An 18234-nucleotide genomic window follows, 5' to 3' on the forward strand; every position below is an offset into this window, starting at 1 on the left:
AGGGGACATGAGTGGGGGCCTGGTGGAGGGTGCCCCTGCACTGCTGGGGGGTGGGGGTGGTGGGAGACATGAGTGGGGGCCTGGTGGAGGCTGCCCCTGCACTGCTGGGGGGTGGGGGTGGTGGGAGACATGAGTGGGGGCCTGGTGGAGGGTGCCCCTGGTGGCTGGGGGGTGGGGGTGGTGGGAGACATGAGTGGGGGCCTGGTGGAGGGTGCCCCTGCACTGCTGGGGGGTGGGGGTGGTGGGAGACATGAGTGGGGGCCTGGTGGAGGCTGCCCCTGCACTGCTGGGGGGTGGGGGTGGTGGGAGACATGAGTGGGGGCCTGGTGGAGGCTGCCCCTGCACTGCTGGGGGGTGGGGGTGGTGGGAGACATGAGTGGGGGCCTGGTGGAGGGTGCCCCTGCACTGCTGGGGGGTGGGGGTGGTGGGAGACATGAGTGGGGGCCTGGTGGAGGCTGCCCCTGCACTGCTGGGGGGTGGGGGTGGTGGGAGACATGAGTGGGGGCCTGGTGGAGGCTGCCCCTGCACTGCTGGGGGGTGGGGGTGGTGGGAGACATGAGTGGGGGCCTGGTGGAGGGTGCCCCTGCACTGCTGGGGGGTGGGGGTGGTGGGAGACATGAGTGGGGGCCTGGTGGAGGGTGCCCCTGGTGGCGGGGGGTGGGGGTGATAGGGGACATGAGTGGGGGCCTGGTGGAGGCTGCCCCTGCACTGCTGGGGGGTGGGGGTGGTGGGAGACATGAGTGGGGGCCTGGTGGAGGCTGCCCCTGCACTGCTGGGGGGTGGGGGTGGTGGGAGACATGAGTGGGGGCCTGGTGGAGGGTGCCCCTGGTGGCGGGGGGGTGGGGGTGATAGGGGACATGAGTGGGGGCCTGGTGGAGGGTGCCCCTGCACTGCTGGGGGGTGGGGGTGGTGGGAGACATGAGTGGGGGCCTGGTGGAGGCTGCCCCTGCACTGCTGGGGGGTGGGGGTGGTGGGAGACATGAGTGGGGGCCTGGTGGAGGCTGCCCCTGCACTGCTGGGGGGTGGGGGTGGTGGGAGACATGAGTGGGGGCCTGGTGGAGGGTGACCCTGGTGGCTGGGGGGTGGGGGTGGTGGGAGACATGAGTGGGGGCCTGGTGGAGGGTGCCCCTGCACTGCTGGGGGGTGGGGGTGCAGGGGGACATGAGCAGGTGTGCAGGGTAGTCCCCTGTTTTGTGGGCTGCCTGCAGGGGCTGTGGAGGGTGTACAGGGAACACCTGTGAGGACCCACCCAGCCTAATTGCGTGTGATAATTCCCGCACACCCCTGTAATACACGTACCAAGCCAAATCGCGTGTGATAATTCCCACGCACCCCTGTAATACACGTACCTGGCCAAATCGCATGTGAAACTTCCCGCGTACCCCTGTAATACACGTACCCTGGCCAATCGCGTGTTGAACTTCCCGCGTACCCCTGTAATACACGTACCCTGGCCAATCGCGTGTTAAACTTCCCGCGTACCCCTGTAATACACGTACCCTGGCTAATCGCGTGTATAACTTCCCGCGTACCCCTGTAATACACGTACCCTGGCCAATCGCATGTTAAACTTCCCGCGTACCCCTGTAATACATGTACCCTGGCCAATCGCGTGTTATACTTCCCGCGTACCCCTGTAATACACGTACCCTGGCTAATCGCGTGTTAAACTTCCCGCGTACCCCTGTAATACACTTACCCTGGCTAATCGCGTGTTAAACTTCCCGCGTACCCCTGTAATACACGTACCCTGGCCAATCGCGTGTTAAACTTCCCGCGTACCCCTGTAATACACGTACCCTGGCTAATCGCGTGTATGACTTCACGTGTACCCCTGTAATACACTTACACTGGCTAATCGCGTGTTAAACTTCCCGCGTACCCCTGTGATACACGTACCCTGGCCAATCGCGTGTTAAACTTCCCGCGTACCCCTGTAATACACGTACCCTGGCCAATCGCGTGTTAAACTTCCCGCGTACCCCTGTAATACACGTACCCTGGCTAATCGCGTGTATGACTTCACGTGTACCCCTGTAATACACTTACCCTGGCTAATCGCGTGTTAAACTTCCCGCGTACCCCTGTAATACACGTACCCTGGCCAATCGCGTGTTAAACTTCCCGCGTACCCCTGTAATACACATACCCTGGCCAATCGCGTGTTAAACTTCCCGCGTACCCCTGTAATACACGTACCCTGGCTAATCGCGTGTATGACTTCACGTGTACCCCTGTAATACACTTACCCTGGCTAATCGCGTGTATGACTTCACGTGTACCCCTGATATGCACGTTACCCGCTTTGCGTTCCTTGTTTGGCTGCCCTGTAAACTGGTCCAGGGTTAGCGCAGCCCTTTGCGATGATTTAGCGATTTTGCTGGCTTTTCCTTGCGCGAGGGCGTTCTTGGGGGCGTTACTGGCGCTGCTGCAGGGTCGCTGCGATACTCTGCGCCACGGCTGGTTTGGGAGCATGAAATCCATGAATACGCTGTGCGCGGAAATCGGTTTTAGCGCACGTGCCTGGCGCAGTCAATCGCACGCGGACACTCTGCGCCAGCCGCTTGCGACACTTTTCTGCGAAATTCTATGAATTACCCTGTAAGTCTCTTAAAATACCCTTGTCCAAGGCCCCTACTTCCCGCCCTTTAAAGTTTCCCCGGTGGTCATTTGGAACAAAATTAAAACTATTAAGTCCTCAAGAGCCTCTGGCCCGAATGGGCTGGCAAACGTAGTGATTATGAACTACCCCGTATTCTGGGCGGGGGTGTTTACAGTTCTCTTTGAAAAGGTCTTAGCGGAGGGGAGAATCCCGCATTCTTGGCAAACAGCAGTCCTCATCCCCATTTTCAAAAAGGGCAATCGTGCCGACCCCAACAATTATAGGCTTTTATCAATGTTGGACATATCAGGTAAACTTTTTTGCTTCACTGTTGTTAAGTGAAATACAGAAATGGGTTGATGAGGCCAATATAATCAGTAAATTCCAGAGTGGATTTCGGCAGGATTACTCCACCTCACACAACCTTATGGTAATGGACATAATTCGCACACGGGCGCTCTCTAAGGGGCAGCCTCCTCTGTATGCTTTATATATTGACTTTAAGGCTGCCTTTGATTCCATCCCTAGAGACAGGCTGTGGCTGAAACTTGAAGCATTGGGATGTCCGGAAGGTCTCTTGTATTACCTGAGACTCCTGCACCAAAACACTACTGCCCGCCTCAGGCTAAACCAAGAAGGCAGCATGACTAAAAAAGTGATCCAAAATAGGGGGGTAAAGCAGGGATGCATTACTGCACCCCTGATCTGCAACCTCTATGTTTACGACATTCCGGCAGTACTACCCGAAACTGATAATTGCACACCTGAAATTGGCGAGGCGCCTTGTACTGTACTAACATACGCTGATGACCTGGTAGTATTTGACAACACTATCAGTGGGCTACGGCGCTCTGCTACCACCTTATGGGAATATGCTAGTATGAATGGTTTGACCATCAATTTAGATAAGACTAAAGTGCTCAGATTCACTGGGAAAAGAGTCTCCCGAGTTAACTTGATGGTGGGCAAAACAAATATACCTTATGCTCCCTCCTATCGGTTTCTCGGAGTTGAAATTGAGCCTAATGGCGATTACCATTTATGCAGACAAGGTCGCAAAATCAGGGCAGTGCAAGTCATTGCATTGATTGCTGCATTCTCTAATAAGCAGGGTGGCTTTACGCTTTGGGGGACACGGCACTTGTATATACAAGTGTTCATGCCCATGATCACCTATGGCCTTGAAGCCCTCCTCTCATTTGACTTAGCTTGGCTCCAAGTGATAATAATAATAATAAATAACATGGGATGGAAGGTAAATTTTGGTGTCGTATATTGGGATTGTCCCCGGGAGTACCGATGGCTTTGATAAGACTGGAACTGGGCCTCCCATCACTAAAAGCCACGGTACTCAAAAGGAGAGCCGGGTTTACCTCAAAATGACTAGTTGCTGCTCAAACCCTCTATTGTCTGTGATACACCAAGAGGTGGTCAGAAAACACACCACTTCACCCCTATTTAAAGCAATGACTACATTTCTTGCCGATATAGGTTGGATACATAGAGGGGTAGCTTACACTAAGGAAGTACATAAAGCACTTGGGAAAAGGGTGGACCTCTGGGATTCGCTCGAGACATTTTCACACTTGAGCACTCTAAAGAGCTATCATTTCATCAAATACAGATTGTACACTTATATGAAGTCCCAAGCTTATCTGAATCTCTGCCCTACTAAAAGACTCAGACGCTTTATCATCCTATTTAGACTGGAACAATCTGAGGATCATGGGAGCGAGAGAAAATATCCCAGTCCCTGAGCGAGTTTGTCGCCTTTTCAAGTCACCTGAATGCTTGGAGACAGCTAAACATCTTCTAACGGAATGCCGGTCACTAACTAGCACAATATTACTGCATCTTGGTGAATTTGTACATAACCTCCAATTTATCTGCGAAATGCCTTTTTGGCTATACTGTACTAATACTTGTAATATGCATTTGTTTATAGCCCTTTACAATGTATGGCTAAAAATCGAGCTAAATCTGGGCCCATTGATTTGAGCAACTGGTGACCCGCAATGTGAAGAAAATATAGGGCTGTATGGACTTGTTGTTGGCAGAGCTCGGACTTAAGCTGTATATATGAGCTTGATGTGAGTTGCTATTGTAAACACGCATATTACCATGTATAGTGTACAAGTCCGCATAGCATCTTGGGTCAAGTTAATAATAATAATGATATTCCTCATCCTCCTGTTGACACATGTTATATTCATTTGTTTTCTTCTTTTTATTTTCTCTTTCTTGTATATTTGTGTACATTTGTTGAACATTATTTGTGCATTGTTTTAAGGACATCTATGAACATTGTTTTACTATGTGTAAAGTTTGAATTTACTTTCAATCTGTATCACATTAAAGAATACAAAAATAAAACAGTAATTTACAGTTTCATCTTTAAAAAGTCAAAAACCAACAAGCCAATCGACAACCATGACACCTTTGTTGGCAAAAGGAATATTTTTGTTGCTGGCTGAGAGAATCTCAGAGGCCCCTCATTAGGTCTAGTTCATAGTGTATCCTGTTTGAAGGCATCACGAAGTAAGACACACACACAACAGGTTCCATTTTCTAAGAAAAGGTTTTATTTTACTTAAATGTCAGAATGGAGTAAGGCCTGACCTGCCCTATGCTAAGGTGGCATTACCCTACCTAAAGAAACTAACTAAGGAACGTCAGTGTCAGTAAGTTTAACTCAAAAGTCTTTCTGTGTCCAAAACCTATGCTTGTCCTCGCAACTAAATATATATAATGTTTAGGGATGCCAGCAGCTAAAGAAATAGCGATCACAACAAAGTTCTGAGCTTCTTCCTACTCCTGGCTTGTTTTCAGCTTCTCCTTCCCCAAGTTCAGAACAGTTAAAAAAAGGCCTCAGGGTTCCCTTCCCCAAGAGTTCAACACAGTTTACAAAGTTTCGGGGATCCCTTCTCCAAGAAGTCAGATCTTCCAGCTTCAAAACAAGAATCAGTTCAAATCTCTCAGCTTTCAAAAACAGTTCCATTTCAACTCCTTAACCATCTGGGCTTTTCAAAAGCCCACAAAGATGGCTCTCCTTCCGTAGTTCTCATTCACAAGCAACTGTGGCAAAATACAAGCTTCTTTATGTTTGCCTTCCATGGCGGTTTTCCAATAGGGGTCACTCGGTCTAAGCGCAGTTTTCAGACATCATTGTCCACCCATTACAGGTCACACAACTGATAACCCTTGGCACCTTGGTAAGTTTTCTATATTCTTTCAATATTTGTCAACACAGGTTTTCTCTCTGAACCTGTGTCATTGATCAACACTTCTTTCAGATTCTCCTTGGAATTCTCTTGGCTTTGCCACAACATGTATCTCACACAACTTATTCCATGGCGTTCACACATTTTCACCACCTTACTTTCACTTTATTCATAAGTGCTCATCACTTGCCTTGTTCTCGTGGTGTATTCAAATATGCTCATCGGAAATGTTCATCACGTGCTTTAAGTTAGTTTGGTTTTCGTTAATGCTTGTTGTACTCTCAGAAGTACTTAGAACACTTTGCAGTGTTCTGTATTCAACAACACTGACGCTGGTCTTCCATTGCCATTATAATAGTTTTCAGTTTGTTCAGCATTCATATATGTCCTTTTCCAGCCCCCGGTCTGGGTGTTCCCTTCTTTACACTCACCAGTATGCTGCCGATCCTCCAGGGGTCTCGATTCTGCTTCTCTGCTTCTTTTTGCTCCTCCTTTGTCTTACAGGAGCCATGGTGAGCAGTGTTCGTCCTCAAATCTTGCTGCATGTAGCTCTGATCTTCCGTAGCGGAGGCTACCAGTGGCCTGCAGCATTCAGGAGGCTTCGGTGTCCCACAGCTCCGGCTGTGGACACCGGGCAATGGGAAGGGCAGGCTTCTCGACCCTCTAATGGCCTGCTTTGGCCCCAGCAACTCTCTTGCACTCCTGCACAGCACAGCTTCCCTCCAGCAGCCGGTTCCTCTCCAGGCCGCATTTTTCTCTCAAGCCATTTCTCTCTCTCTCGGCTGGCCGGTCTCTCATTTTATACACCTGGGACGTGTTAAATGAGTTCAGTTGCAAGTCCTTCACTTCAATTGCCTGGTCATAGTTAAGCCGATTAGATGGACATATATGGCTATTACAATAGTACCCCTCCACAGCCCTCTTCCTCGGCTCAGTACCAAAGTGATGTGAATGAATGGAAGTGTGCATAGCTCCCAGTCGCTTCCTCCTCGTCCCAGTCCTAAAGCTGTGGGAAATTTAGGGTGGAAGAAAGGGCCAGAGACTGATAATAGCCTACGAAGGCAGGGGGAATACAGGGTTCATTTTGACAAGGGAAAGGTGTATACCAAGTCTTTATTTATTTGTTTATTTATTTATTTGTTTATTTATTTATTTATTTATTTATTTACTGAGCATTTGTTAGGCGCCTATACAACAGAATGGTGTTTCAAGGCACCACAAGACAAAGTGAGGAGGGAACAAGGGAGTAAATAACAGTTACAAACACTGAATGGACACATGTGGCCCTAATAAGCCTTGTGACATGCAGTGAAGGTAAGGTAAGTGCAGGGGATAGGGAAAGGAGGGGTGAAGGGGAGGGAGAAGGTATGGACAAGTGCTGGTGAGAGCCCGGGAGGGAAGTGCCATGTGCAGCCAGGGAGAGGCCATTGGCTAAGGCTGGGGTCCCAGGGTGGGATGCTCAGCCACCGGCTGAGCCTAGAGAAAAGGAGAGTTTTGAGAAGTATTCAGAACTTGAGGAGGACCGGTTCAAGTCTGACAGGGGCTGGGAGGCTGTTCCAAAGGGAGGCACTAACAAAATAGAGGGACCTGCCCCCACTCTCTCTCACCCAAAGACATCCTCTACCCACTCTGCAAGTTCCGTCCTACTAGGTGAACCTCCCTCGCATATGCACCCGCAGGCTTGGGATTCAAGAGCGATGGCCTTTCCCTGGCCACCTGAGAGGAGGACCATAGGGGTGAGAAAGTGAGGATGCCCCCGGTTCCTCACACCTGCTACTTTAAAAACCTGTTTAAAAATGAAAGACCTTCATAAAAAATATTTCCTCTGTGAAATACTAGTATCAAAACAATTCTGCAAGTCCCCTCAAGTTTTTATTGGCTTCTAGATTTTTCATGGAGGGATTCCTAGAATGTTTTAAGAAAATGTGCAATGCCAGGACAATATCGACAAGGCAGAGGTGTCATGTAGTTATTTGTTTGCCAGGATGCTTGGGTGCATGGGTGGAATGTAAGCTATTTGTTAGGATGTGTGGATGCACAGGTGTAATATAAGCTGTTTTTATGGCTGCATGGATGCATGAGTGGTATGTAATCTGTGTGTTAGAATATGTGGGTGCATGGGTGGATTGTAAGCTGTTTGTTAGGATTTGTGGATGCATATGTGGAATGTAAGTTGTTTGTTAGGATGTGTGGATGCATATGTGGAATGTAAGTTGTTTGTTGGGATGTGTGGATGCATATGTGGAATGTAAGCTGTTTGCTATGATGCATGAATCGAATGTAAGCTGTTTGGATGCATGGATGCATGGGTGGTATATAAGCTGTTTGTTAGGATGCATGGGTGGAATGTAAGCTGTTTGGATGCATGGACACATGGGTGGTATGTAAGCTGTTTGTTAGGATGTTTGGATGCATGGGTGGAATGTAAGCTGTTTGTTATGATGCATGGATGCATGGGCTGAATTTAAGCTGTTTGTTTGGATGCATGGGCTGAATTTAAGCTGTTTGTTAGGATGCTTGGGTGCATGGGTGGAATGTAAGCTGTTTGTTAGGATGTGTGGATGCACAGGTGTAATATAAGCTGTTTTTATGGCTGCATGGATGCATGAGTGGTATGTAATCTGTGTGTTAGAATATGTGGGTGCATGGGTGGATTGTAAGCTGTTTGTTAGGATGTGTGGATGCATATGTGGAATGTAAGTTGTTTGTTAGGATGTGTGGATGCATATGTGGAATGTAAGTTGTTTGTTGGGATGTGTGGATGCATATGTGGAATGTAAGCTGTTTGCTATGATGCATGAATCGAATGTAAGCTGTTTGGATGCATGGATGCATGGGTGGTATATAAGCTGTTTGTTAGGATGCATGGGTGGAATGTAAGCTGTTTGGATGCATGGACACATGGATGGTATGTAAGCTGTTTGTTAGGATGTTTGGATGCATGGGTGGAATGTAAGCTGTTTGTTATGATGCATGGATGCATGGGCTGAATTTAAGCTGTTTGTTTGGATGCATGGGCTGAATTTAAGCTGTTTGTTAGGATGCTTGGGTGCATGGGTGGAATGTAAGCTGTTTGTTAGGATGTGTGGATGCACAGGTGTAATATAAGCTGTTTTTATGGCTGCATGGATGCATGAGTGGTATGTAATCTGTGTGTTAGAATATGTGGGTGCATGGGTGGAATGTAAGCTGTTTGTTAGGATGCTTGGATGCATGGGTGGAATGTAAACTGTTGGGATGTATGGGTGGAATGTAGGCTGTTTGTTAGGATGTGTGTGCATGGGTGGAATGTAAGCTATTTGCTAGTATGCTTGGATGCATGGGTGGATTGTAAGCTGTTTGTTAGGATTTGTGGATGCATATGTGGAATGTAAGTTGTTTGTTGGGATGTGTGGATGCATATGTGGAATGTAAGCTGTTTGCTATGATGCATGAATCGAATGTAAGCTGTTTGGATGCATGGATGCATGGGTGGTATATAAGCTGTTTGTTAGGATGCATGGGTGGAATGTAAGCTGTTTGGATGCATGGACACATGGGTGGTATGTAAGCTGTTTGTTAGGATGTTTGGATGCATGGGTGGAATGTAAGCTGTTTGTTATGATGCATCGATGCATGGGCTGAATTTAAGCTGTTTGTTTGGATGCATGGGCTGAATTTAAGCTGTCTGTTAGGATGCTTGGGTGCATGGGTGGAATGTAAGCTGTTTGTTAGGATGTGTGGATGCACAGGTGTAATATAAGCTGTTTTTATGGCTGCATGGATGCATGAGTGGTATGTAATCTGTGTGTTAGAATATGTGGGTGCATGGGTGGAATGTAAGCTGTTTGTTAGGATGCTTGGATGCATGGGTGGATTGTAAACTGTTTGTTGGGATGTATGGGTGGAATGTAAGCTGTTTGTTAGGATGTGTGTGCATGGGTGGAATGTAAGCTATTTGCTAGTATGCTTGGATGCATGGGTGGATTGTAAGCTGTTTGTTAGGATTTGTGGATGCATATGTGGAATGTAAGCTGTTTGCTATGATGCATGAATCGAATGTAAGCTGTTTGGATGCATGGATGATTGGGTGGTATAAAAGCTGTTTGTTAGGATGCATGGGTGGAATGTAAGCTGTTTGGATGCATGGACACATGGGTGGTATGTAAGCTGTTTGTTAGGATGTTTGGATGCATGGGTGGAATGTAAGCTGTTTGTTAGGCTGCATGGATGCATGGGCTGAATTTAAGCTGTTTGTTTGGATGCATGGGTGGTATGTAAGCTGTTTGTTAGGATGCTTGGGTGCATGGGTGGAATGTAAACTGTTTGTTAGGATGTGTGGATGCACAGGTGTAATATAAGCTGTTTTTATGGCTGCATGGATGCATGAGTGGTATGTAATCTGTGTGTTAGAATATGTGGGTGCATGGGTGGAATGTAAGCTGTTTGTTAGGATGCTTGCATGCATGGGTGGAATGTAAACTGTTGGGATGTATGGGTGGAATGTAGGCTGTTTGTTAGGATGTGTGTGCATGGGTGGAATGTAAGCTATTTGCTAGTATGCTTGGATGCATGGGTGGATTGTAAGCTGTTTGTTAGGATTTGTGGATGCATGGGTGGAATGTAAGTTGTTTGTTGGGATGTGTGGATGCATGGGTGGAATGTAAGCTGTTTGCTATGATGCATGGATGCATGGGTTGAATGTAAGCTGTTTGTATGTATGGATGCATGGGGTTGTTTGTTTGTTTGTTTGTATATTTGTTTGTATATTAATTGTGCGCACCGGACCCGCAGTTATCAGGGTGCAGGTGAAGAGAGAACTTACTGCTTAGATAAGGATGTTACAGAGCAGAGGTGAAGACAATTTCCTCAGTGTTACGGAGTGTGGGTAAAACAGTATAACACATGTATAGAGTAAGTAGACATCATGTCACAACTCACAGGCATTTACATATTAGCATACGTGTACCAAAGATGGTGGTATGGAAGCTGTTTGTTAGGATGCTTGGATGAATGTGTGGAATGTTAGTGTGGTACTGGGTGAGAGTTCCAGGTGGGCAGTTGGAGACAGAGCTGTTTGAGGAGTTGGTGCTCCGGTGGTCTCTGCATGTACCTATGTCTTTACAAGTATTGAAGGACTCAAGTGGAATACACTGTCCTACGTACTTACATTGGGCACCAGCGCGGTTATTCACAACATCAACCAGGTCACATCATTGGTCTAACTAGGTCCTTTAACCAGGAGCCTTCAAGATCCTATTAACCTGCCACTCAACTAACCTAGTAACCTTTCAATCACTTTACTACCACTTCTACACTACATAGGCAGACACCCACATGAACTGTGGTAATTGCCCCGCTAGCAGACGCGCCACCATTGTCACTATATCAGAGCCACTTAGAGAGATCTGCATGACCCATAACACCTCTGGAACTCTACCACACGCCCCTCCTTCCACCAGACCATCGGCTTTCATGGTGACCCCGTCCTGGCAGATAAAAGATCCTAGGTTGTCTGGTGGGATAAATCCCCTCCCCCAAATTCACCACTACAAACCACATGGAATCAAACCGGCACACAGGACTTGGGTGCTTCTGGCATTTACCAACCAACACATCAAGTTTCACATCTGCCTTGCCCTCTACTCCACCAACCTTAACCCCCTTTACCGATTTATTGCCCAACCATATACCATGATGCTGCCAAACGGCAGACGCGTGCCATACAAAACCACTTTCCATTACATTTGAAGTGGCGTAAGAAGCCATGAAGGTGCATGGGCAGCTGCAGGAGCCCTGGTGCCACAGGTCATGTGATCCAGTGAGAGCTTACACCGCCTCCCTCTGAAGTGGCCACAAGACCACCCTCCATGCTTTACATGCTAACATCTCGCAGGTCAATCTCGGAGTGGTCTACCACCTACGTTTCCAGTGGGATTGGCGGTGGCGGGCCATCAGGAACCTTTGCGTGTTCCACTGGTTTCTTCATCTTCTGGCCTGGAAAGAGAAGGAAAGGACAGCTGTTACAGGGGATTGCATTGTCCAGGTGCTTTCAGAAGGAAAGGACAGCTGTTACAGGGGATTGCAAGGACCAGGCGCTTTCAGAAGGAAAGGACAGCTGGTACAGGGGATTGCAATGGCCAGGCGCTTTCAGAAGGAAAGGACAGCTGTTACAGGGGATTGCAACGGTCAGGTGCATTGAGAAGGAAAGGACAGCTGTTACAGGGGATTGCAACGGTCAGGTGCATTGAGAAGGAAAGGACAGCTGTTACAGGGGATTGCATTGTCCAGGTGCTTTCAGAAGGAAAGGACAGCTGTTACAGGGGATTGCAATGGCCAAGTGCTTTCAGAAGGAAAGGACAGCTGTTACAGGGGATTGCAACGGTCAGGTGCATTGAGAAGGAAAGGACAGCTGTTACAGGGGATTGCAAAGGTCAGGTGCATTGAGAAGGAAAGGACAGCTGTTACAGGGGATTGCAATGGCCAGGTGCATTGAGAAAGAAAGGGCAGCTGTTACAGGGGATTGCATTGTCCTGGTGCTTTGAGAACGAAAGGACAGCTGTTACATGGGATTGCATTGTCCAGGTGCTTTGAGAAGGAAAGGGCAGCTGTTACAGGGGATTGCAACGGTCAGGTGCATTGAGAAGGAAAGGACAGCTGTTACAGGGGATTGCAATGGCTGGGGGCTTTGAGAAGGAAAGGACAGCTGTTACAGGGGATTGCATTGTCCAGGTGCTTTGAGAAAGAAAGGACAGCTGTTACATGGGATTGCATTGTCCAGGTGCTTTGAGAAGGAAAGGGCAGCTGTTACAGGGGATTGCAACGGTCAGATGCATTGAGAAGGAAAGGACAGCTGTTACAGGGGATTGCAATGGCTGGGGGCTTTGAGAAGGAAAGGACAGCTGTTACAGGGGATTGCAATGGCCTGGTGCTTTGAGAAGGAAAGGACAGCTGTTACAGGGGATTGCAATGGCCAGGTGCTTTGAGAAGGAAAGGACTGCTGTTACAGGGGATTGCACAAAGGAAAGGGCAGCTGTTACAAGTGATTGGAATGGCCAGGTGCTTTGAGAAGGAAAGGACAGCCGTTACAGGGGATTGCAATGGCCTGGTGCTTTGAGAAGGAAAGGACAGCTGTTACAGGGGATTGCAATGGCCAGGTGCTTTGAGAAGGAAAGGACAGCTGTTACAGGTGATTGCAATGGCCAGGTGCTTTGAGATGGAAAGGACAGCCGTTACAGGGGATTGCAGTGGTCAGGCACTTTGAGAAGGAAAGGACAGCTGTTACAGGGGATTGCAATGGCCAGGTGCTTTGAGAAGGAAAGGACTGCTGTTACAGGGGATTGCACAAAGGAAAGGGCAGCTGTTACAGGTGATTGCAATGGCCAGGTGCTTTGAGATGGAAAGGACAGCCGTTACAGGGGATTGCAGTGGTCAGGCACTTTGAGAAGGAAAGGACAGCTGTTACAGGGGATTGCAATGGCCAGGTGCTTTGAGAAGGAAAGGACTGCTGTTACAGGGGATTGCACAAAGGAAAGGGCAGCTGTTACAAGTGATTGGAATGGCCAGGTGCTTTGAGAAGGAAAGGACAGCCGTTACAGGGGATTGCAATGGTCAGGCACTTTGAGAAGGAAAAGACAGCTGTTACAGGGGATTGCAATGTTAAGGTGCTTTGCAAACAGCAGTTCACAGGTGGATGATGGAGCCTGTGGTGGACCAAGCTCTCCACTTCCGGGTTGGGCTCCGTGATCAGTACAACATTGTTTTTCAACACCCCTCCCCCTGTGCCAATGGTGCCTGCTCAGGAAATTGCACTCTAAGGCCAGAAGCCCAAACAAGCACCAGCCATATCTAGACTGCACTTGCACTCTGCGCATTGCAACACAGGCTTATGTGCCTGATTCACAAAATAAGCACTAAGCAGGGCAGACCTAGCGCCTGATTCATGGGAGTGTTTGATAATGGCGCAATCAATTTTGTGAATCAGGCCCTTAGTGCTTTGTGTGTAAATTAGGCCTATTTAGCGCGGTGCAAAGAGTACCTGTTAAAACAAGCAATGACAAAGACATGTGTATTTGTTACACGTTTGAGAATGTAGCCACCTTCCCCCATAATGACAGATTTCCAGAACAGATTATTCAAGTAAAATGTACATTATTTCAAAGAAAGTACAAAAAACCTAAATAGGAAACATGATCTGAAACAGCCAAACACCCGTCACCTTTTATTCAAAGCCATTTTCTATGCAGTGGCTTTTAAAATGACAGCTGGAAAGAACTGGGTCTAAAATACAGGCTTCTGAGCTGCGCATGATTTTAATGTCTTTTAGAAATATTTATATTGTGGAGAAAATACATGATTTATCTGAGCTGCAGAAGCGGGAGAGATCCAGAGGGAAGCACACATGCCGCCACTCCCTGTGCACTCTGCTCCGGTTCCTTTCACTTGAAATGCAGTTGCCAAGGCAACTTTGTACACACGTGCTTCCCTTCTGCGGCTCTGCCACTTTGGAAGGCAAATGGGGCAGTGTTGTTCAAAACCTGTAACATCTTTATATAGGTACAAATATTGAGATTGGCTCACTGGCACCGAGAGTTTCTATTTAAATGTACTCTGCGCAGCTGCTCTTCCAACATGTGAAAAGAGGGCAGAGAATTCTGCACTGTTTTTTCCTCCATGGGACGTAGAGTGTAAGATTTTTCTTTACTCTTTACATGAAACATACCACTAACAGGAGGATGCACTGAAATGGGATCTGTACATTTATGACTCTGTGTGCATATATGCATCGCTGGCATTGAAGGATCGTCTACATGTTCCCTTCTGTTTACGAATCTGTGTGCATACATGCATCGCTGGCATTGAAGGATCGTCTACATGCTTCCTTCTGTTTACGAATCTCCATGCATATATGCATCGCTGGCATTGAAGGATCGTGTACATGCTTCCTTCTGTTTACGAATCTGTGTGCATACATGCATCGCTGGCATTGAAGGATCGTCTACATGCTTCCTTCTGTTTACGAATCTCCATGCATATATGCATCGCTGGCATTGAAGGATCGTGTACATGCTTCCTTCTGTTTACGAATCTCCATGCATATATGCATCGCTGGCATTGAAGGATCGTGTACATGCTTCCTTCTGTTTACGAATCTGTGTGCATACATGCATCGCTGGCATTGAAGGATCGTCTACATGTTCCCTTCTGTTTACGAATCTGTGTGCATACATGCATCGCTGGCATTGAAGGATCGTGTACATGCTTCCTTCTGTTTACGAATCTCCATGCATATATGCATCGCTGGCATTGAAGGATCGTGTACATGCTTCCTTCTGTTTACGAATCTGTGTGCATACATGCATCGCTGGCATTGAAGGATCGTGTACATGCTTCCTTCTGTTTACGAATCTCCATGCATATATGCATCGCTGGCATTGAAGGATCGTGTACATGCTTCCTTCTGTTTACGAATCTGTGTGCATACATGCATCGCTGGCATTGAAGGATCGTGTACATGCTTCCTTCTGTTTATGAATCTGTGTGCATGCATGCATCGCTGGCATTGAAGGATCGTGTACATGCTTCCTTCTGTTTACGAATCTCCATGCATATATGCATCGCTGGCATTGAAGGATCGTGTACATGCTTCCTTCTGTTTACGAATCTGTGTGCATACATGCAGCGCTGGCATTGAAGGATCGTGTACATGCTTCCTTCTGTTTATGAATCTGTGTGCATGCATGCATCGCTGGCATTGAAGGATCGTCTACATGTTCCCTTCTGTTTACGAATCTCCATGCATATATGCATCGCTGGCATTGAAGGATCGTGTACATGCTTCCTTCTGTTTATGAATCTGTGTGCATGCATGCATCGCTGGCATGGAAGGATCGTCTACATGCTTCCATACATGCATCGCTGGCATGGAAGGATCGTGTACATGCTTCCATACATGCATCGCTGGCATGGAAGGATCGTGTACATGCTTCCTTCTGTTTACGAATCTGTGTGCATACATGCATCGCTGGCATTGAAGGATCGTCTACATGCTTCCTTCTGTTTATGAATCTCCATGCATATATGCATCGCTGGCATGGAAGGATCGTCTACATGTTCCCTTCTGTTTATGAATCTCCATGCATATATGCATCGCTGGCATGGAAGGATCGTCTACATGTTCCCTTCTGTTTATGAATCTCCATGCATATATGCATCGCTGGCATGGAAGGATCGTGTACATGTTCCCTTCTGTTTACGAATCTGTGTGCATAACATGCATCGCTGGCATTGAAGGATCGTGTACATGTTCCCTTCTGTTTACGAATCTCCATGCATAACATGCATCGCTGGCATGGAAGGATCGTCTACATGTTCCCTTCTGTTTATGACTCTGTGTGCATATATGCATCGCTGGCATGGAAGGATCGTGTACATGCTTCCTTCTGTTTATGAATCTGTGTGCATGCATGCATCGCTGGCATTGAAGGATCGTCTGCATGCTTCCTTCTGTTTACGAATCTGTGTGCATACATGCATCGCTGGCATTGAAGGATCATGTACATGTTTCCTTCTGTTTACGAATCTGTGTGCATACATGCATCGCTGGCATTGAAGGATCGTCTACATGTTCCCTTCTGTTTACGAATCTGTGTGCATACATGCATCGCTGGCATTGAAGGATCGTGTACATGCTTCCTTCTGTTTACGAATCTGTGTGCATATATGCATCGCTGGCATTGAAGGATCGTCTACATGTTCCCTTCTGTTTACGAATCTCCATGCATATATGCATCGCTGGCATTGAAGGATCGTCTACATGTTCCCTTCTGTTTACGAATCTCCATGCATATATGCATCGCTGGCATGGAAGGATCGTCTACATGTTCCCTTCTGTTTACGAATCTCCATGCATATATGCATCGCTGGCATTGAAGGATCGTCTACATGTTTCCTTCTGTTTACGAATCTCCATGCATATATGCATCGCTGGCATTGAAGGATCGTGTACATGCTTCCTTCTGTTTACGAATCTCCATGCATATATGCATCGCTGGCATTGAAGGATCGTGTACATGCTTCCTTCTGTTTACGAATCTCCGTGCATATATGCATCGCTGGCATTGAAGGATCGTGTACATGCTTCCTTCTGTTTACGAATCTCTGTGCATAATATGCATCGCTGGCATTGAAGGATCGTCTACATGTTTCCTTCTGTTTACGGATCTGTGTGCATACATGCATCGCTGGCATTGAAGGATCGTCTACATGTTCCCTTCTGTTTACGAATCTGTGTGCATACATGCATCGCTGGCATTGAAGGATCGTGTACATGCTTCCTTCTGTTTACGAATCTGTGTGCATATATGCATCGCTGGCATTGAAGGATCGTCTACATGTTCCCTTCTGTTTACGAATCTCCATGCATATATGCATCGCTGGCATTGAAGGATCGTCTACATGTTCCCTTCTGTTTACGAATCTCCATGCATATATGCATCGCTGGCATGGAAGGATCGTCTACATGTTCCCTTCTGTTTACGAATCTCCATGCATATATGCATCGCTGGCATTGAAGGATCGTCTACATGTTTCCTTCTGTTTACGAATCTCCATGCATATATGCATCGCTGGCATTGAAGGATCGTCTACATGTTTCCTTCTGTTTACGAATCTCCATGCATATATGCATCGCTGGCATTGAAGGATCGTGTACATGTTTCCTTCTGTTTACGAATCTCCATGCATATATGCATCGCTGGCATTGAAGGATCGTCTACATGTTTCCTTCTGTTTACGAATCTCCATGCATAATATGCATCGCTGGCATTGAAGGATCGTCTACATGTTCCCTTCTGTTTACGAATCTCCATGCATATATGCATCGCTGGCATTGAAGGATCGTCTACATGTTTCCTTCTGTTTACGAATCTCCATGCACATATGCATCGCTGGCATTGAAGGATCGTGTACATGCTTCCTTCTGTTTACGAATCTCCATGCATATATGCATCGCTGGCATTGAAGGATCGTCTACATGTTCCCTTCTGTTTACGAATCTCCATGCATATATGCATCGCTGGCATTGAAGGATCGTCTACATGCTTCCTTCTGTTTACGAATCTCCATGCATATATGCATCGCTGGCATTGAAGGATCGTCTACATGTTCCCTTCTGTTTACGAATCTCCGTGCATATATGCATCGCTGGCATTGAAGGATCGTCTACATGTTCCCTTCTGTTTACGAATCTGTGTGCATACATGCATTGCTGGCATTGAAGGATCGTGTACATGCTTCCTTCTGTTTACGAATCTCCATGCATAATATGCATCGCTGGCATTGAAGGATCGTCTACATGTTCCCTTCTGTTTACGAATCTCCATGCATATATGCATCGCTGGCATTGAAGGATCGTGTACATGCTTCCTTCTG

At 47.2% G+C, this 18234-nt stretch overlaps 1 protein-coding gene across 1 annotated transcript in view; it reads right to left on the bottom strand.

The window, feature by feature from the left end:
• Positions 1 to 18234, bottom strand: part of LOC138511181 (sialic acid-binding Ig-like lectin 15) — a 156647-nt gene that overhangs the window by 25274 nt on the left and 113139 nt on the right. The window contains exon 4 of the mRNA XM_069626690.1: positions 11727 to 11799. Within this exon, the coding sequence (XP_069482791.1) occupies positions 11727 to 11799 (73 nt within the window). The remainder of the gene's footprint in view (positions 1 to 11726; positions 11800 to 18234) is intronic.

This window comes from Ambystoma mexicanum, chromosome 6p, assembly GCF_040938575.1.
Source record: "Ambystoma mexicanum isolate Mex_15411 chromosome 6p, UKY_AmexF1_1, whole genome shotgun sequence".
Taxonomy (NCBI): domain Eukaryota; kingdom Metazoa; phylum Chordata; class Amphibia; order Caudata; family Ambystomatidae; genus Ambystoma; species Ambystoma mexicanum.